Genomic DNA, 21,213 nt, shown 5'->3' on the forward strand with positions numbered 1-21,213 from the left:
AAATGGGCATGGGCAGGACATGTAATGAGGAGGGAAGATAGCCGATGGTCATTAAGGGTTGCGGAATGGATTCCAAGGGAAGGGAAGCGTAGCAGGGGGCGGCAGAAAGTTAGGTGGGCGGATGAGATTAAGGAGCTTGCAGGGACAACATGGCCACAATTAGTACATGACCGGGGTAGTTGGAGAAGTACGGGAGAGGCCTTTGCCCTGCAGTGGGCGTAACCAGGCTGATGATGATGATGACTATCAAAATTATGCATCAGCAAGAGTATGCGTACTCAAGGCACATTTTTCTTTGTTGTGTTGGCAGGATGTATTGCACAATGACTCCCTTCGACTGGAATGGCTGTTCCGGTACTCCCTAATAAACGACATTGTCAAGGTAAGACGTTTCACATTAAAATCCATCAGAGCATCGCATTCTAATTTGAATATACGGTAAAACATAATTTTGTTACACGGAAACTCCAACACAAACCCCTTAACCAGCTGCCGCCCTTCTTTTCTGTTCTTTTGTTGGGTATTTTTTTTTCTGAGCAATCCCCGAGAAATCCTGACCAACTAGGGGCCAGTAGCTTATCTGTAAAAAACACGAAGCCCGCGACGTTCATTGGGCTTATCGTACGCGTTCAGGAGTGATTTCATCTTCGTAGTAATCACAATGCGCAGGGCATGAGCTACCTGCACAGCAGCGAGATCGGCACACACGGCCGACTTCGCAGCTCCAACTGCTTGGTGGACAGCCACTTCGTGCTCAAGCTCACCGACTTCGGCCTGCCCAGCTTCCGCAAGGACGAGACTTACAGCCCATTCGTCACCGAAGGATCCCAGAGTGAGTGCCCCCTATAGGGTGCGCAGCTTTATGTTTTCAGCAAAGTGAAAATGCACTCGGGTTTCGAAATACACGAATGAGCCAATGTGGTCTTACGAACATAGGCCCTTTTGTCTCGCCAGTAGGTTTTTAGTGCTAGCATATACCGGGTATTTCAGCGAACACTTTCGAAATTTTTTTAAAGTTGCCTGTGGCAGATATCACAATTTTACTTCATGAGCTGGTCTTCCAGAAGAGGCGGGCATTCATGCACAAAAACTTAAATGCATAATCAACTAATTAATATTAACTAATGAAGTTTAAAACTAATCACCTTATAGCTTACATTGCGATCTAGAAATTCTGGCCGGGGAGTTCTCAAGGCGAGTCCGCTTGGAACAAATTCTCAAGATGACACCAGTTTCGAGGTAATTACAGAAATGTGCGGAGAAACACATTGGCGTTCCAGTTAGTTTCTTAACAAAGCGTCGTTTTATGCATTTAAGCACAAAAGTAACTGGAACGCCAACGCATTTTTCCACAAAGTTCGGGAACAACTATCTCAAAACTGGTGTCATCCTTAGAATTCGTTCCAAATGGAACCGCCTTGCGAACTCCATGGCTATAATTTGCACATTGCAATACGGACCATAAGGTAATTAGATGGAAGGTAATTAATGAATTGTTCTTAATTAGTCGACTGCGCATTTCAATTTTTTGTGAAAGTAGCACCCGCCGGTTCGAGTAGACCATCTCATGAACTAGAATTGTGCTATCTGCCACAGACAAGCATTAAAAAATTTTGAAAGCGTTTGCTAAAATATCCTGTATGTCCGCTACAGATAGTCGTGCAAGTGTCACTTTGCTAGCGGCGTGGCTCGCGAAATTTGTGCCTTTTACAAGCCCCCTCCCCCTCGTCCCCACCGCCACTCTCAGGACAAGATTGCTGACAATATCCTCAACCTGGTCATGATCGCCTCGCCATCTGGAAGGCCACACCCTAATTTAGCTATATGCACGAGCGTCAGTGCAATATGAAACGTGCAAATAGAAGTATAAATGAATCGACTTTTGCCTCTCGTTTACAATAATCCGGAAAACAATTTTACTCTCAATAGATTTCTTAGTATACTTATTGAAGCGGAGAAATCAAGGGACAACCTGAAACAAGAAAACAATAAAGAAGCTACTAATCTGTTTGCATTATTAATTTTGATAATTTCTCTCTTTATAGAGTTTTTATGGAAGGCCCCAGAACTACTTCGGCTCAAGCTGTGTCCGTCGCTGGGAACACAAAAAGGCGACGTCTACAGTTTTGGAATTATCCTCCAAGAAATTATTCTCCGAGAGGATGCCTTTTATCCGCACTGCGATCGCATGGAAAACTCAGGTGTAGTAGCATATTTATTTCGTTAGCCATCGTTGATGGGGTCTTTATTAAACTAGAGCGTGTTAGGAATGGAGGCTACAATGTTACTAAAACAGGCTGGAATACTTGCCTCTCGAAAGAAAGCTATTGCTGCACACCTTACAATTACGTGCTGGCTACTACTTTACCAGTTACACATGAACAGCTAAAGATATGTAGCGAACCCTCAGAACGAGGCTAGGGCAGCACAAAGGATTCCCCCAATTAAATGAGCTTTCATTGCATACCCAGTATTTAGGGAACCCATTTTAGAGCGCAGCTCTTTGGCGTCCGTTCCTGGGTTTCGCGTCGTCGTCGGCGTTGTCGTCGGCCTCGTAACCAGCTCCGCCCCCCTTTCATCCCCCCAGCGCTAGCAGCGACCGACTGATACCGCTGGATGCCGCTGACGCCGCTAGAGAGTCAAGATAACGTGACTGCATAGAACACCGTCGCCGCCATGCAGAAAGAGGAGGAAAGGGCCCCCCCCCCCCTGTTCTTGTGTGGCGGATAGGGTGCTCTTCAGTTGCCGACGCGCCGGTTATTTCACGTAGGCCCCGGCACGTCGACGAATACGTGACCACCTTCCCACGGCTAGACCTGGTTCTTAGCGCTGCGGAAGCGAGGGTATCATATTGTTTGTGTCGGCATCGGCGGCGCTGTCCCTGAAACCAACTCCGCAGCTGGGGTTGACTCACTATCGGCGTCAGCGGCATCAGTCAGTCGCTGCTATCTCTTCCCTCCTCCCTTTATCGTGTTGTCCGCTTGCTGCGCGCGCTTCTGCCCCCATCGTTTGCCGCTGGGTGTACACGCCGCCCCCCTCCCCCCTCTTCCTGCGAGTCTCCGGTTGTCAAAGCGCCGGCTCGAACTTAATTCCTTTCTTCGCTCCTCCTCCAATGCAACCCCTGTGCGGTGGCAATCAGAGAGCCAGATCGGTGGCGGCGGATCTGTATATGTGCACCGCCCGAGCCGAAATTGCCGCTGCCGTTCGCCCTGTGCGGTGGCAATCAGAGAGCCAGATCGGTGGCGGCGGATCTGTATATGTGCACCGCCCGAGCCGAAATTGCCGCTGCCGTTCGCCACTGCGAAATTATCTGCCAGTTCTTTCTGAGCCATGAGCGAGACGACCGATGGAAGTCCTCCGTCTGCTGCTGCTGCTAAACGAGCTGCCAGAGCAGAGGCCCAGCGCCGTCGCCGTCAGAATCCAGAGGTGCGTGCCGCCGAAGCAGAAGCTTACCTAGCGGAGTCTTTGTTAAAGGAATACGTGTGAAAAATAAAAAAAAAATTCTGTGATAGCGCATACATGTGTTGCTCGATTTCTTTGCCTCAATCTATCGAAAAGGTGAAACAGCTTATTTGCTGCGCTCAAATTTCGCATTAGGAAGTAACGTAATCGTCGGTAATTTTTTTCTCACTAACTAGCCATAAATAGCATAGTGCAAATGCTAGACAATTACATTAGCAGCAGCTGATTACAGGAAAACTTGATGTCGATGGTTGACACTGCACAACGTGCAACAAAATATAAATTGGCGAGTCACTCTCGTTTTAGCTATAGACTGACATTTGATATGGTTGTTTGAGATAGCCTAGGATATTGTCGAAATTAGAATTAAATGACTGATCTTTAACTAGGGTTGAGGATTGGGCGAGTTGGTACTGCATTCTAGAACTGGTACAGCGCCACATACAAAGGGAGAAACAAGCCGAACCGGCCAGACAAAGGAACAGAGCGATTTTTCACCAAATTGTATATATTCGTCTGCATTACTTTCTGATCATTGTCACTGTCAGCCGCATCATGCTTGTAAAAAGCATTCACAGTGGTGATGCACAGATCGCACATACAACAGTATTAGAATATCAATGACTCGCAGTCTCTTTCACAGTCTATATTGTTTGATGCAGTTCTCATTGCACGGCGCCAAAACGAGAAAAGGTAGCTAAATGAGGTAAAAATACTGCGATGGACTCAATAAATTAGGTAAGGGTATAACAAAAGACAAAGAACAAGGACGAGAGCGATCCAAGCATGATTGTAGGCCGAGAGCATGGTCACACAACTCGATATTTCCAACACCTTAAGCTGCTTACATGCTGTTGTACTAAACATCCAAGTGCTTTCAGTTTCAGCGCTAGAAAACAAACGCCCAAAAAGAGCCCTTGATTGATTGATGATTGATCTTGCTCAAACAGAAGTGCAAGTTTATTATATTTTGAACCTGCTTGTTTATTGCGAAGTAAATGATTACTGGCATGCAGATATGCTGATGCATGTGATGTCACTGGAAGATCCGCCGTTTCGACCCGTGGTCGAAAAGGACTCTTGCATTCCCGAGCTTCACCAACTGATGACGCGATGCTGGGCCGAGGAGCCCGACGATCGGCCCAGCTTCAACCAGATCAAGGTCCACATGCGCGTCATCAATCGGTCAGTACTTGAGCAATACGTGTTCATGCATGCTTTTCGAACGCCAGCGCCTGCTCAAACATAAGGCAATTGTTCAAGCGACAACAACAAGACAACGACAACAAGAGCAGTACTTTGTCATGCTGCCGTAGCTAGCATGCAGCTGCGGAGCGAAATCTTTCGGCCTCCGCGATCCCAGAAAAAGCAGTAATGTGGTAGACAGTGCTATGGCGCGGCGCAGCTTATACACTGAACCGAATTTCTTCTGAAATGGGTAACGTGGATGTGTGAAGTTCTAGAAGATGTTTCTAAGATGTGTCTAAAATTTGGGGCGATTTCAACCGAAATCATTTGGCTCTCATTATCCCCGGTTTGCGAAATATTGTTGCCTCGACTAATAAGCACTGTTGTGGACGTGTGCTACAATCCTGATTAGCTTATTCTTAGACGACTGACCACTCTATAGCAGTGGTCTCCAAGTTCGATTCTCGGAGCAGGACCAGCTCTTGCTCAAGTAATAAGCATCTTTTTTTTAAGGAACTTGTATGCGCCGTCTTCAGGGGCGTAGCCAGGGAAGCGGCGCGAAGGCGTGGGAGAGGGGGTAGAGAAATTTCTTCGTACCAGCATAGCTAGTACAAAACGACGTGCGACAGTACCCACTTTGCCCCGTACCACCTTCCCCCAGTCAAATGCGAGTCCCCCCACACCCCTTCCTTGAAAAAGGTTTAGCGACGCCAGTGCCTGTATATTTAAAATTTGGCGGCGGGTGAACGGTCAGCAACGTTTCCTTTCCGTAACGTTTTCGTTACAGCTGAAGTACCATAAAATAGAAGAAAGTAACGATAATAACTGAGAAGTAGGAAGTCATGCTACGGAAAAAAGAAAAATCTAAGGCGGCTACGCTTTCCACAGCCCATTGTTTATAGAATAAAAATGCTGGAATAAAGTCTTTGCAAGACTACTCGGCAGACAGCGATGAGGTTTTGTAGTAGTATGGCTGAATGTGCAGGGGCTACCATGGAGAAGTGAATATCATGGACAACATAATGGCTCGCATGGAGCAGTACGCCAACGAGCTGGAGGTTCTGGTAGAACAGAGAACCGCTGCATTTCTAGAAGAGAAACGGAAATCCGAGGAGCTTCTCTACGAAGTGCTGCCAAGGTATGCGAGTTTAAGCGATCTATAAACTTCGACACTTTTCTTATGTTGATTAACTGCATCGCACGAAGACTACAATGTGATGGTTGATATCGATATTATGCCATGATGTTAGCGCGCTAACTCCAATTGTCGACGGCTTACTTTTCCACTGTCCACGTTGAGTGATTTACCATCTTTATTTCAATGTTAAGTATAACTCAAGAGCAAATAAGTAGTGAGACAGGGCTTTGGCGTTTTTGAATAAATGTATTCATTTATGAGATAACTTTTCATGAAAAACCAAGGATGTTCAACTAGAAGAACTTCCTGTTCACCAGTTTTTATAGGGCTACCATGAAACAGTGCGTTAGATCTTGTCAAGCCCCTTTATATGTATCCATCTAAGCAGTGCACAACGAGACGCCATCGCACACAAAAAATCGTAACAAACAACTGGACCGATAGAACTACCACCAATCACCTATAGATTGTAACAAGCACAGAGCGGTATTGCAGCTGGTCCTTACATGCAGCAATCAATTAGGGAACGGTGGAAGGGCTAGTTGTGCCGCCTTCAAACCGCACCATATTTAAAACACATTCTTAGGTTCTGAGAGCTGAAGAAAACTGCTTGCCACCTACTTTAATAGCCTTATTTTGTGGTGAGCTTCAGATTACTCTTTCGGTACAAACGCAAGCGCACGACATCACCTGAGTGTGGTCAAATAATTGCTTTCATTACAGGTCTGTTGCGGAGCAACTGAAGCGCGGTAAAGCTGTGATTCCTGAACTGTATGACAGCGTCACAATCTACTTCAGCGACATAGTTGGTTTCACGTCCATGTGTTCATCCAGTACTCCAATTCAGGTAACCAAAGTCAACAGGCACCTATCAATAGCAATTTGTTTCGATTTATTTATTTATTTATTTTTTCTTCATGCAAATGGCATTGCTTGCCTTCTTCAGTTGTTTTGAGCCTACCTATCTCTTGATCTATCTATCCTCGGCATCGTCGTTAACGTCTTCGTCGTTCCAACGACGCCAATCTTTTCCTTGTCATTGTACTGTAATCATACTGTCGTCATTCAATCGTGATTATGGCGTCCTTGACAGGGCGTCATTGTCAGCCGATCCATTGTCAGACCATCGTCGTGATACCGTCGTTATCGTGCTATCGTCGTCTCTCCAGCTTCATCATACGATTCTCTTCATGCCGCCGTCGTCAAGTCACAGTCGTCATACAGGTTTTGTGATGCAGTCATCGTCACGCCATTGTCATCATACACTAGTCGTCATCCGATTGTCATCATACCATTGTTTTGCCATCTTCGTCCCTGCATCGACCAGATACAGTCATCGTCAAGCCATTTTCGTCGCGCTGTCGTTTCACCGTTGTCATCACGGGAGTATCATCATCTCATTGCCGTCATGCCGTCGTAGTCATACTGCCTTCGTCGATCCATCGACGTCGCTCCTTGTTCGTAGTGGTATCGTAGGCGTGCTATCGTCTTTAAATCGTGATTGTGCCGTAGTTTTCATGCCATCGTCGTCCCTTCTTCGTCGTCAGACTCACGCTATCATGCATCAGTTGTCATACCGCCGTCGCCACATCGTCTTGGTCGTGCGATCGTCATCGTTCTCGCTTCATCGTCCGGTTGTTGTCATGCGGTCGTCATCACACGGTTGTCGTCCTCTAATTGTACTCATGTCGCCATCGCGTGATCATCGTTTTACCATCCTCACAATTCAAGAACCGACACGTCCTTGTCGCCATCCCATCGTCGGTATACGCCTTTGTCGTACCATCGATATGAATCCTTCTTCCGCATTCCGCCGTCACTACATCAGCCTCATAAGCCTCCATGATCACAGGCTCAGCAGGCGAGTGCCATAGCAAAGTGGGACGAGATCGGGGAATGTATCATACAGCTGAATCAACAAGTCTCAGAGGAGCCACTACACGTGTTAAATAAATAAACGGGACGTTGGGATTATGGTCTGTCGCTACATTTCTCGGTTGCTATTCGCAGTACCGTCGACAGTCATCGTGAGATGAGTGCTACCGTATTTATTTATTTATTTATTTATTTATTTACTTATTTATTTATTTATTTATTTATTTCGTTCGTCCGTCCGTTCGTTCGTTCGTTCGTTCGTTCGTTCGTTCGTTCGTTCGTTCGTTCGTTCGTTCGTTCGTTCGTTCGTTCGTTCGTTCGTTCGTTCGTTCGTTCGTTCGCTCTTTCGTTCGTTCGTTCGTTCGTTCGTTCGTTCGTTACCGGAAATGCATCCTTCTATAAGCAAAATTAGGGAATGAACGAACATCACTTCTTTTGCATATTCGGACGAATTTCTGATTTACAGATTCTTTCTTGGTTATAGGGAACATATTTATTAGTAAAGTTATAACTTTAAAGCGAGAAAATATATGTTCGCCATGTGCATACACTTCATAAAATGTTGTATTAAAGGACACTATTTTTTTTTCTTGTTTCTTTTTCTTCTATCAGGTTGTAGATTTTCTCAACGATTTGTACACCTGTTTTGACGCCGTCATCAGCGACTTCGACGTTTACAAGGTGGGTGGCAGCGCTTCGTCCCTACATTTCTTCGTGTTGCTTGAGTGGTGCCTATTAATGCAAGCCAATTAGTTCATCTGCATTAACAACAGCATTTTTACAGCAGATTGACTGACTTACTTTAATATTTTTCTGTGCTACTGTTCTTCACATATTATGGACTTCCGTGGTTTCGCCAAAGAGGGAAGCAGGATGCAATAAATTCTGACAATTTTGGCGACAACCCCGAAAAAAAAAGGTTGTTTTTCTTTTAGCGATGGTTATGGTCGAACTTAGGTAGTGGTTGCTATAAATTTACATAGACTACAATTTAGCATATTGATTAAGCGTCCCCGCTTTGAACACTGAGCTTAACAGACTGAGTTTACAGTGTTGTAATTAATAGTTTGTTGAATAATTCAGTGGTAAATATGTCAAAGCGCATGTCTGTATAGCGTTTGAGATTTTCCCCAGCAGTGTGCAACATTCCATGGCCGAAAGCAAAACTTCGCAAAATCCACTCACTAGATGCAGCTTCTTGTATTCCTGTTGAACACACAAAATTTCATGGGAGTCGATGTAGCGGGTTACCTTATGAACGTATCTGTACGAAACTGTGATTCGCGCCTGGAGCTGCAGCTAGCTTAGGAGCGTCAATTCTCCGGTTGCGCCCTCTATCAGCAACACGCTGCAGTGCGGAGTGTTTCAGAAAACGCTAGGCTAGATGGGCGTATTGCCTCTGAGATTGTCAGCGTGGCATGGTCGGCCTGGAGGCGGCCGTCACGGGGTATTGATTCGGGGTCGAGTGTCCAGGGAGCGCTGCCTTCGGTCGCGCCTCTCATGAAATGAACGAGATGGCGCCACAGAAACTAGTTATTTGGGGAGCACACATGCATGTAGGCTCCCTATAGTTGCTGTATGCAGCTTGCGAAGCTAGCGCGCATGGAGTGCATTTATATAACGGTTTGGTATTCGCGTCACAACTAAGAATTCCTCATGGCGCATGCGCGGATGCGCTCAATTTTTCCTCGATGTCTTTAACCGCCCTCACAAACAAACATTCTCACCTCCCGCATTCTTCGACGTTTATGCGGCAGCGTAAGTTGTTGGTATTAGCTAGTGAACAATTTAAACTTATGCGAATGCACGCAAGGCACATGACCTTGCTGAAAAGATTTTATAAATGGACTTTTGGAAGAAGACGAAGAAATAGGACAAAAAGAAGAGCGATGCCGTTTTGTAAAAAGTACTTTTACGTTCGGCAGAATACATATTATTTTTATTTAGACCGTAAAGAATGTCTTAAATTTGCCTTTGTCAGATAGCATAATGGTTGTTCTTGAGCTGAATTACTCGAATCTGCGGACAGAACCAGCACGAGAAATCGAAATGAGTAGTCAGCAAATTAACAAAGATCGACTGCTTCACTATTTGGTTATACTTAGCGGCACATATTTCAATTTACGAATTGTAAACGGTGAGCTTGCAAAGCATATCCACTTGAAAATAATTATGAGGATCGCCCGGGTTTTGAGATATGCTCCGTGAAACTTGCGGTGAGAATGCATTATTGTTCCACTTACTTTTTTTGACAAACCGCCCTTTTATGCATTGAAGCAAAAAAGTAACTGGAACGCCCATGTTTTTTTATCGCACACTTCGGCAAATAATAGTTCGAAACTGGAGTTATTCAAAACTGGTGTCATCCTGCAAATTCATTCCAAGAGGACGCATTATGCAATATGCATCCTCAAGATGCAAATTGCAATATGTCCCTAAAATGTTTAATTAAAAGTTTATGTCTGAATTTCTGTGAATTTGTCCCTTATGCATCTTCATTTATGTTCCAAGTAATAATATGCACCTCTAAGTAAACCAGCTCAATGATAGTGATAGTGGTACCGAAACCAGAAGCCAACACAGGATACCACAGCTTCATTGTAGTACGGATTCAATTCAGTAATTGGAGCATTCACCCTACAAGATTTACTAGTGAAGATTTGTCAGTTGCTAGCACCAAACTGCGATTTGTCGCGCAAGTAACGTGCACTACATTAAGCAATCCGGCTGATGTGACAGGATTAGGCTACGATTCTGACGAGATGTTTAATGAGTCTGTCACAACTTAAGAAAATTACCTGGTATACACCTTGCGAGAATAAAATCAGTTCAAAAACAGCCTATGTCTAAGTCCCTCTTTCTTTATTTTGTCCAGCTACCTCGCTGCAAAATGAGCATCATTAAAGAACCAGGAAGGAAACATTTGGTGCCCTACGGTGAACCTATTATAATAATAGCCTGATAGATGAAGGATAGAGCCACCACGTAAACGCTCAGTTACGGCACTGCTTGTTTATCAAAAAATTTATTGCTTCAGACACCAATAAAAACTAATAACAGTTCCATGCACTGTATACTGACTACAGTGCTCAGCGATTACCCGCCGTGGTTGCTCAGTGGCTATGGTGTTGGGCTGCTGAGCACGAGGTCGCGGGATCGAATCCCGGCCGCGGCGGCCGCATTTCGATGAGGGCGAAAACACCCGTGTACTTAGATTTAGGTGCACGTTAAAGAACCCCAGGTGGTCGAAATTTCCGGAGTTCCCCACTACGGCGTGCCTCATAATCAGAAAGTGGTTTTGGCACGTTAAACCCCATATTTAAAGTGCTCAGCGATTGAAACGCGATACTCCGAGCGCATGGTTGCCGCCCCTTTCTTTGCGCCACCGGTGGCCACTGGAGACACACCGAGTTGGTGAAATATTGTATCACATGAAAGCGAGAGCCTGTTTGATGCATTCTGACGGCACTTCTCCCTCCTCTTCCTCTACCCCCCCTCCCCCGCGGTTCCCTTGAGTTCACCGACGGCGCGAAAAGCACCCGCCGCGAAGTCGTCCAAGTATCGCGTTCCAATCGCTGAGCACTGCACACTGCCTGGAAGGCGCGAGTCCGGTGCACTGTACACTTCCACAACAATCACCGAACAGTAGTCCAAAAACTTACTTGACTTGCACAGTCAGTGACACTGATGATACAACATGTACAAATCATGTGTCACAGCTGTCCAGAGGTGTACAATGGATGTACGACATATGGTTCTATTTATTATTAATTGGACGCATTATTGGGATTGATAGCCAGGTTTCTTTGTATGGTGGGCCGGTTAGTACGGTATAATTCCGACCAACTAAGGATACCAGCGAACGCAACTCTGTCCCGCATAACGTTACAATTAACCACGAGATAAAAGCTTTACTCGTACTTATAATCTCGGTTAAAAGGTATCTGCAAAACAAAGAGACGGCTTAATCAAAGGGAGCATAATATCGAACCCCATGTTTGATTTTTTCTACCTCGGATGCGGCATTCTGGTTTGTGCCACCGCTGCTCCGGTTTACACAGCACGGAAGCTTGACCGGCGAAATGGTGTCAGTCAGCGAATCTCTGTTTTCCGTAAACAAACAATGAATAACGATATAAAGCCCGTAAATTTAATGTGGACTTATAGTTATCTCTAAAGTACACAAGCTCTAATAGAACAGCGCATTGTACTCGACGGATCTTTTCGTTTTCTTCGATTTCTTACATTTGGGCTACCTTATTCTTGTGTCAATGGGCATGTGTTACTGCTTGGGTGTTCATATTCCGGCACAGATTGTGAGCGATGTGCTGCATAAACATCAACACTGCATGAGATTAATGTCGCAACAATGAGACACACGACCATAACGTTTACGTGGCTGAGCACAGCAATTTAGTTGTGTCATCGCCGTCATACTACCATCGTCCCCGTCATCGCCGTCATACTACCATCGTCACCGTCATCGTCGCCATGCTGCCGTCGTCACACACGCGCTCGCGTCGATCAACCCCCTCCCCTCGATCGCTCGCCTCACGCAAACATCTTCATCTGTGTGGTAACGCTTTGCACAATATCGAACGATGCGCCCTAACCAGCTATCTGCAAAATGCTTAGCATAACTTTAATTCCAACACTGAGCGGTATCTGCGTAATTTTTGCTGGAGTAGGAGCCGACGATAGATTTCGCTTTGAGGCTTCTGAGTAGAAGAGCTTCCGGATAATGTGCGACTGGTGAGACATAAAGGTTAAGGCTAAATTAAAATGCCAAGCAATTTTCGACGCCTTTGCCGCCGACACACTAGCACACTTTGTGTCGTACAAACTTTATGTTTCTCAATTCATTTATTCGCCTCCGCTTGTGGTGCTTTGTGTATACGTCCTGCATTGTCAGAACGGGCTTCGCCTGATACTGCGAGCGTCAATGGTACAACGGTGCAGCAGTTACTTCATGTGCCATGAAAGCATCACGAAAAAGCCGGTATTCTCCGTTGCATGCTGAACGCTCATATTACAGCGACGACATGAGGAGGAGCAGTGCGCCGATTATGCAGCGAAGAGCCCCATGCCAGCGCCGACAGCGCCGGAGCACGTGGCCGTACTGGCATGAACGGGTGCAATCAGCAACCAAAGGAGCGCCGTTCGCGCGGAAAAGCGGCTCCAATGTAGCCGAGCATATTGGGGGGCGCAATATGCGTGAGCAGCTACGCCAGCGTTTCGCACGAGTGCACATCGTCGTCAGTGCATCGAGCTGAAGCCTCCAGCCGAGCGTTCGCTGCATGTTTCGAGCGTTGCGCTCGAAAATTCAATAAGTGGCCGGGTTCGCTTCTCTCTTTCTTTTCCTCTCTCTCTCCCTCTCTCTGTCCGCTTAAGGATAATGAAGGCACGGAGCCAAACTTGCAAGAAAAGTGAATGCGCGATATGTGCAAAACCGGGCCACCGGGAGATATGCCTGGCACGTGCCGGCGCAATAACTAAGCGCTGCGTCGTCAGTGCGCGTTGGGTTTCTACCGCTTCATTTGGCCACGCTTATTCATCTGCTGCGCAAGAGCGCATTTTTGCCTGCACATTCTTGTCTAACGGTGATGCGAATTCGTGTTCGTGCATTCGCGCGCGCGCGCGCGCGCGCGCGTCTGCGTGCGTGTGCGTGTGTGTGTGTGTGCATGTGCGTGTGCGTGTGCGTGCGTGCATGCGCATGTGCATGTGTGTGTGTGTGTGTGTGTGTGTGTGTGTGTGTGTGTGTGTGTGTGTGTGTGTGTGTGTGTGTGTGTGTGTGTGTGTGTGTGTGTGTGTGTGTGTGTGTGTGTGTGTGTGTGTGTGTGTGTGTGCGCGTGCGTGCGCGCGTGCGTGCGTGCGTGCGTGCGTGCGTGCGTGCGTGCGTGCGTGCGTGCGTGCGTGCGTGCGTGCGTGCGTGCGTGCGTGCGCGCGTGCGCGCGCGCGCTCGTACACTGTCTCATTCTTTCAGTGGGATATATTATAATAGTAAACATACTCTTACAACACTTGTCCATATTGTGCTTCGTAACTTTACTAAGAGTTTGCAATTTAACGAGGTTATTAAAGTAGCATGGTTATCCAGAGATATCACCGAGCTCACGGATGACAGAAACAATAGATAGACACCCGATAGCGGCGGCAGGGAATGGCTATAGAAAACGTGCAGGCGGGAAACAAGAGCCTTATTGTTGCTGACCTATGAGGCACTTCTAATCCTCATCGCATGTCATCATCTCGCTGCGTTCCACGATCACCGCTATTATTCCTATGCTAGGTTGACTCGCCACTGCATTTAAGTATACTCCACAACATCCGAAGACTATCATGCGCGCCTGAACAACCGTTTATTGCTGCGTTGATTAAATGGTAGAAAATGTCCAACGTCTTTGTTTCTCCTGAAACTGCTTCTTGTCCCATTCAGTGCGTTAAGACATCGCTGACTCCGCCGAATAGCTTTGTTTGAGCCATGCTTTATGCTACTGTTTGCCAAGTTAAAACCATCGCTCTCGTAAGGTTCGCTTTTTCTTGATTCTCGAACATGTCTGTTGCCTGCAAGTCGTTGTTGGGAGGCGGACGGCTGACGCTTGGCTTGTGTGATTTTCTTCCCCATTTTGCTTTAAGGTAGAAACCATAGGGGACGCTTACATGGTTGTGTCTGGGCTTCCAGATCGCAATGGCCACAACCACGCCCGGGAAGTGGCCCGCATGGCGCTCAGTCTGCTGCGTGCCATACGGAATTTTCGCATCAGGCACAGGCCTGACGACACGCTCAAGCTGAGGATCGGCATCCACACTGGTGAGCCTTATGCACTCGTAGTGATCGGCTTTGAACAGCTTATATTGCATACTATGTTTAAAGAGTAAAATTAAGTTCTCGTGTTTGAAGTGCCAAAACCACGATTTGATTATGAGGCATACCGTAGTGAGAGACTCCGGATTGATTTTCACCGCCTGGGGTTCTTTAACGTACACGCAATGCACAATATGCGGGCTCTTTTGCATTTCACTGCCATCGAAATGCGCCCTCCGCGGTCAGGAGTCAATCCCGTGGCCTCCGGCTTAGTAGCGCTACACTATATATAGTCGCTTTGCTACTACGGCGGATTCATCCTATGTTTTCCTATAACGCGGCGCAGGAGTAGAAAGTAGAAGATGCTCCGACGCAAAGGCATTTGCATGAGCACACTACTCTATGGCTGACTACAGCTGTAGCTTCTGCTTTATAGTGCAACAGTGTTGCGGCGTCATAAAGTATAAGCTTCCGGCCCACGAACCGTTACGAAAGTCCGGTTATAAAACAAGTCAAAATTAAACAACATCAAATTAATTTTTCTTTTGACAAAAGCAGCCGCACCTAAAAGCAGTCATGGCTTCACTGCATGCCGAACGGCACACCAGGAGAAGACGTCAAACTGAGAAACCTAACTGCCAGCAGTGTCGTGCTCGTGTGCACGCTACGAATCGCGAATCTTTATTGTCATCTTCGTCTTATGTTTACGAATTCTGCGAATCCCCTCAAATTATGGGAAGAGCTCGCTACAGCCCTGACCGCATTTTACAGTGCGATTCACAGCAGTACAGGAAATTAAACAAAATGAAAATGTAGGTAAATTACGTTGACGTGCACTCACGTGCATGTCAATGCAAGAAAAACAGAAAGGAAACGCAGGTCGAATATACAGTTGAGATATATTGCAACTGATACCAGGAAAATCAGCATGAAAAACAAATACGTGAATGTCTTGACGTCTGCCTCTTTACCATGACGGTTGCATATCCGCAATACTATGAGACACCAACAAAGCCACAGCGTCTGCACTCTTAAACAAATGTACACCCTTTAGGGTGTTGATATGCCACACAACGATAATCGTTATCTGTCTTGCTTGCGTTTCCTTTCTTGAAAACGGTGCGCTCGCTATTTTCCTGTCGAGAATGCAGTGTAATGCTGATAACGCGCATGCCGTTCGTGACTTGGAACTACCGGGCTCGCAGCGTTACAGAAAGCAAATGCGGACAAGACAGATGACGATAATCGTTGTCTGGCAAGATACGACCCAAACACCCAAAGGGTGTAATTTTGCTTAAGGGTGTACTGCCATTGTCACCCCAAAACGATGTCACTGCACGCGCGCTGTCATGCTCCCGCAGGCGTCTAGTGACTCTAATGACATCCGTACAAGCTATATTCAGTTGTTCTTATTAATTATTAGGTATCACATCAGGCATTTTGTTGTTTCATGTCATTTTAGGTATGAATTCTCCGGCTATAATCTTTGTTGACCGTACTGAACTGTGTACCAGCTAAATTATGCGATGCCTGAGTGAGAAAATAGCTTAGGTGATTATTGACACGTGTACTTGTTCGTCCTGCTCCCGGGACCGCTTTTCACCGGCTAACAATATGTTAAACGTAATCGCTCGGCGCAGGGCACACTTGCATGTATCGAAAGTTTTCAGAATGGTATCGCTAGTTCTATTCGTTGTCTTCTGTCACCGAACCTTGTGTAATCTGCCTGTAGGCCTGACGCGAATTATGAAGTACTTTCAGGAAAACACGCGTGCACCAGCCATTACGCTGGAGGTTTCGACGAGTCATGTATGAAAGCCGACGTGCTTGACCCGCACACCAGGTCTCCGACGATTGCCAACTTTGCTCGCCGCGATCGTTGCGTCCGTGCGTTACTTCTCCTGCTGGACACAAGCTCACCCAATAAAGAGTTTGTGACGTGATTCACAGTTGTCGCTACCTGTTATTTTCATTGTCTATATAAAAACATGAAACATACACGTTGAATCCTAGACGCACCACGAGTGCGCAAAGGCATACTTTGGTGTAACACATCTTTTAGCCCGCCATAAATGGACTTTTTACGTTATCTTCCTAAATGAGAAGGCTCTGAAATGACTCGATAGAATGCGCAGTGGTAGAACGTGGAATGTCGCTAGAGCCAACCTTTCGAGAGGGGACTTGACTTTTCTTCGTATGCACCACAGCAGACGAACTGTCATTTGTTGCCCTGAAGAAAACAAACATCCTTGTCGAAACGTAGACTACTGCGACATTCCTTATTATACCACTCTTCATCAGTTCAAGCTTCCATCTTGGTGTGAACATATCTCTTGTTTTAAATATCATGCGGTATGACGTCTTGCCTCTAAAGTACTTACGAGCTTTAGGAACAATAAGCAAGCTGACATTGTCTTCCTTTCGCGTTCGTTTAAGGTCCTTGCTGCGCTGGAGTTGTGGGACAGAAAATGCCCCGTTACTGCCTCTTTGGAGACACCGTCAACACTGCGTCCAGGATGGAATCGAACGGCGAAGGTTAGTTGCCCTTCAATGCACAGGTGTCAGCTGTCCTGTTGACACAAGCAGGCGTCGCGCATGCCTCACTCTTGCTTTCTTACAGCGCTCCGCATTCACGTCAGCCCCGATACCAGGGTGGTCCTTGAGAGGTTCGGAACATTTCACTTGGAACCACGAGGGGGCATTGAGATAAAGGTGTGTGATTGACACGAGGTTCAATATTTTCTTTTTTTAAAATGAATGGAGCCATTTTCGCATGCAGCCCGGTAATTTCAAAATAAATTCCGTCCATTTAGCTAAGGTACTCTTAAGGCAGTCGCAGGAGATTCAGTATTCGAATCACGTGATTTTCGTAGGAATAGTAGGTAAAGGCACATTAATCGAATTATATAACAGTATAGGAACGTGCAAGTAGGAGATAAGCATCTTTGCGCTGGCTGGCAGTGATCAACGACTCATCCTGGTTTGTGGTTCTACAAAAAAAAAAGAAAGACAAGAAAAATATCACGCCATGGCAGTAATTCTTGGTACGTGCCCTGTGCAGTCTCCAGGTTAATTGCGCGACCTTATTGGCACCGATCAGAATTAAAAGGCACGAGGTGCTTCCTTGTTCAATTAAGTTAATCGAGAGATTTGACGGCAGCAGTAACGTTTGTTGTTTAAAAGTTCGTCGGTTTTCTTTCGGATAGGTGGCCACGCAAGTGGCAATCTTTAGGTGGGTGTGTCGACATCCGCGCGGCAATGAACATGCGGAATTCAGCGAGGACTATTATGTCCTCAACCAAAGTTCGGTGTCAATAGTAATGCGATTAGCATTCTCAGCCTACTTCTCCAACTTTGGCTTGCTGCTGCTGCCTGTTATCTCGGCTCTGAAACGTCGCGCTCCCTCGCCGAGCACATGCGTAACGTCACCTAATACAAAATACGATAGCTGCACGTTTCCCCGCTACGACGCCAATCGCGACTATTTATCGAACCGGTAACAGGTTCTCCCTTGCAGTTAGGAGATGCCACGTGAAAGGGCTGCCGAGCTATAGAAGAACGGAAAGGACGCTATGCCGAAGCTGCTCCAACGAGGATTTGTTCGAGCAGGATGTGTTCGTTAGGGGAACTACTGAATTTAAACTTTAAATGTGCATCTCACTTCACCATCCAGCTCATACGTGCACCTCATATGTGCAATTGGTAACGAACCAGAAGCAATAGAAATCTCTATCAGACCACTACACATTGTAAGTAATGGTGCATTTAGCAATACACTGTGTCGCTGTATTGCTTGAATGCTAATCGCATTAGCGCGGACAGCCATCGTGAAATTATTTCTACCGGATTTTTTTTTCTTTTTTTGCAGTGAGTATGAGTTGTGTGTTTACTACTACGGATGCAGAGTAGAAATTGTGCTGGCTAGAAGAATGTCAAGACAACGAAGGTCACAACCGCATATGTAATCGTTCCTTGCTATTGGCCGTAAAGTGCGTTGGTTAATTTTCTCGAATCTTCTGTTTATATAAAATGCGCATAATAGCGGTGCCAGGCACAACCTCAATATTGTGTTCTACGTAATTAGGAACGGTTGCATGACACGAAAGTAAAATTTGAACACTTGTTAGCACCTACCCTATTTTTCACGCCTCCAAGTGCGATTATGCTCATAAGTTTATATGATACAGTAGAGAGCTTAGAAGCTGTCTTGCATAAATGGCTGCATCTGGAATATTATTATGGCACACGTCAGTCGCGTCGGTCAGCCTGGCGACAGTAACTGCTGTCGAGAAGCACTGCTGAAGAGCTCCCGTAATAAAGGAACATTCCATAGCTGTAAAGATCACAGCATCGTGCTAGCCCTTTTGAATGACGAAAACACAACAGTGACTAAGTCAATGAATGATAAATTATGCGCTATTCGAGGGCGCCTGATAGTCAGTACATAATTGACACCAGGCTATTTAACGAGAAAACTGTCAAGAAGTCAAGCAGCTGGAAGCACCCGTTAATGATGGTAGTCACAAGGACAAGACCTTAGTCACCCCGAGCACAGTATAGTTGTAGGGTTGAAGAAAGGTCTGCATCTGAACAGTCGCATATTTATAAGATAAAATCCATCCACAAAAGGACAGACATGCATACGTAGGAGCTGCTCCGGTAAGAAGAAATTATCGCGCGTAGTTCACTGCTTTAGTTTTAGTATATTCAGCTGCTTCTGTTTTCGTGTGTTAACAGCGCGCTCATCGTACGCGAATTCACGCAGGGCAAAGGCGTGATGCACACTTACTGGCTTCTCGGCGAGCACTCCAAGGATCTGCGAGCCATCGACGGTGTCAAGAAGGTCATGATTTGAGGCTCGCCGTCATCGTTGTGCCAACTGGTGCTAGTCCCAGTGATCTCCAACTGTCCAGCTTGTGCGTCCACATTGGCAGATTCAACCAAAGTGCGGTGTGATACCGCTGCCTGCCAGCGAAGGACCTGAGACGTAGACATACCTGGAATAACCGAGTTATACGCCATTCGTGCACTGTCTTACTGGCACGTCAGGCGTTGTTCTGTGTCATGAGTGTGCTGAGTTATGCGCGAAACGTAGCTGTGTTGAAATCAAGCTGTTATTTGTAGACTGCCATTGAGCTGTGCCACGACGGCTTCGCACGTGCTGTGACGCTTGATGACTGACCGAGACTTGACGCTTGTGCAACCATCTACTGTCCTGCTTGTGTATTCTCGCCGGAAAGATGCATAGGCGGCCACAAAAGTATCCGAGCACGCGTTCCTCGACAAATGTAAACCCCTGCTGTTAATTTATTGAATAAGACTATGTAGGTCTCAAAAACGGCTTTACATTGAAACTCTGAATTCGAGGTTATGGGCTCAGGCTTCGCAGGTATCCAGCTTTTTCGCAAATCCCGTGTCGCGTAAGCCTTTGTGGGCGACTGCACATGCTGTGTTTTGTGTAGTATACGACGTCGTACACGCAAAGCATCCCCAAGGACAAGGATACTGCATCTCTAGCTAGGTCATGTTTGAAGACCACAGCTGATTTCAAAAACTTATTGGGCCGCATGTTCCTCACAAACAACGCATTATTATACCTGCGCGCAGTAATTTGCCGCACTGGCACTATCATAAAAAACTGTGAGGTAGACCTTTCATTGTCGTTACTTGCGGACTCTCAAAACATATTCACACAAATTATTTATTCTTCAACAACTGTCTGTGCGCATAATGCTCATTTTTGCTTCGGCGATGTACGACACTCATGCGACTTCAGAATCACCCGTGCGCTCATGTGAGAAAGAAGTAAAAATCTGGCAGCGCCAAAACAATGCAAACATTGTTGCTCTTTCCCGCTGTGTTGCTGCGTTCGTGAGGAGTGTTGTGCAACATGACTTAAGCGCGCGCACCGCCCTTCATACTAATCAGCGCGAAAACAACGGAAGACAGAGTTAGAAGGTCACAGGGCGAGCACTGTATCCTTCCAACTCTGTGTCTTCCATTGTTTTCGCGCTGATTATTAAGAATGGATGCTTTCCAACTCGCCCATCTTTCTACTGCACCACCCGTCAGCGTTACGACGAAACGTTCAGTTTGGCCCTTGAGAGGGGAAGAGGATGCATAGAAAGGCAGGTAGGTTAATCAGAGGTAGTTACGGTTGGCTACCCTGAACGGGGAAAATTAGCAGGGAGATAAAAACAGAAAGAGAGCGAACGAGAGAGAGAGAGAGAGAGATACGAGCACAAACAAACCTCATACACTATAGAGCAGTAGGAGGCGGCCTTCTTATGAAGGCCCGTAGACCACAAGAATATTAGTAACGCGAATAAGGTATTCTGCGCGGATGATCTTTGGGAGCACTAGCCTAGAGCTTTTAGTTCTGATTCTGGACGATTGCCCAATTGGTCTATCACTCTGCTCATCACTTGCCTCTCGGCACTACAGCGCGGACAGACACAGATAATGTCTGCGAGTGTCTCTTCACAACTGCATGTGTCGCAGATGGGGCTGTTGGCCATTCTACTAAGGAAGTCATAAGAGTTGGTAAAGGCTACGGCTAGCCACAGACGGTACAGCATAGTCTGACACTGCATACTGCTGACGCATTGGCAACATATAGTAGCACCGCACAGGGGGCGAAAGACGGTGAAAGGCAACACATGTGCCGAGTTTCACTCTGAAGGCACATAATAAATATACAGAAACAAAACGCATTCGCCAAGAAATGCGAAACAAACACATAAAA

At 46.3% G+C, this 21,213-nt stretch overlaps 1 protein-coding gene across 4 annotated transcripts in view; it reads left to right on the plus strand.

The window, feature by feature from the left end:
* The window catches only part of LOC142582408 (atrial natriuretic peptide receptor 1-like), an 87,574-nt gene extending 67,456 nt beyond the window's left edge, over window positions 1-20,118 (plus strand). For 2 of the 4 annotated variants that reach the window (XM_075692099.1, XM_075692100.1), the window contains 11 exons: window positions 311-382; window positions 670-832; window positions 2,046-2,201; window positions 4,479-4,647; window positions 5,636-5,788; window positions 6,512-6,635; window positions 8,276-8,344; window positions 14,300-14,474; window positions 16,905-17,003; window positions 17,089-17,180; window positions 19,234-20,118. In XM_075692099.1, the coding sequence (XP_075548214.1) occupies window positions 311-382; window positions 670-832; window positions 2,046-2,201; window positions 4,479-4,647; window positions 5,636-5,788; window positions 6,512-6,635; window positions 8,276-8,344; window positions 14,300-14,474; window positions 16,905-17,003; window positions 17,089-17,180; window positions 19,234-19,323 (1,362 nt within the window). In that variant the 3' untranslated portion in view covers window positions 19,324-20,118. Of the gene's footprint in view, window positions 1-310; window positions 383-669; window positions 833-2,045; window positions 2,202-4,478; window positions 4,648-5,635; window positions 5,789-6,511; window positions 6,636-8,275; window positions 8,345-14,299; window positions 14,475-16,904; window positions 17,004-17,088; window positions 17,181-19,233 lie in introns of those variants that run through there. The other 2 variants (XM_075692101.1, XM_075692102.1) reach the window with 2 other exon arrangements.
* Window positions 20,119-21,213: the final 1,095 nt, after the last annotated feature.

The sequence above is a fragment of the Dermacentor variabilis genome, chromosome 5, assembly GCF_050947875.1.
Source record: "Dermacentor variabilis isolate Ectoservices chromosome 5, ASM5094787v1, whole genome shotgun sequence".
Lineage (NCBI taxonomy): Eukaryota > Metazoa > Arthropoda > Arachnida > Ixodida > Ixodidae > Dermacentor > Dermacentor variabilis.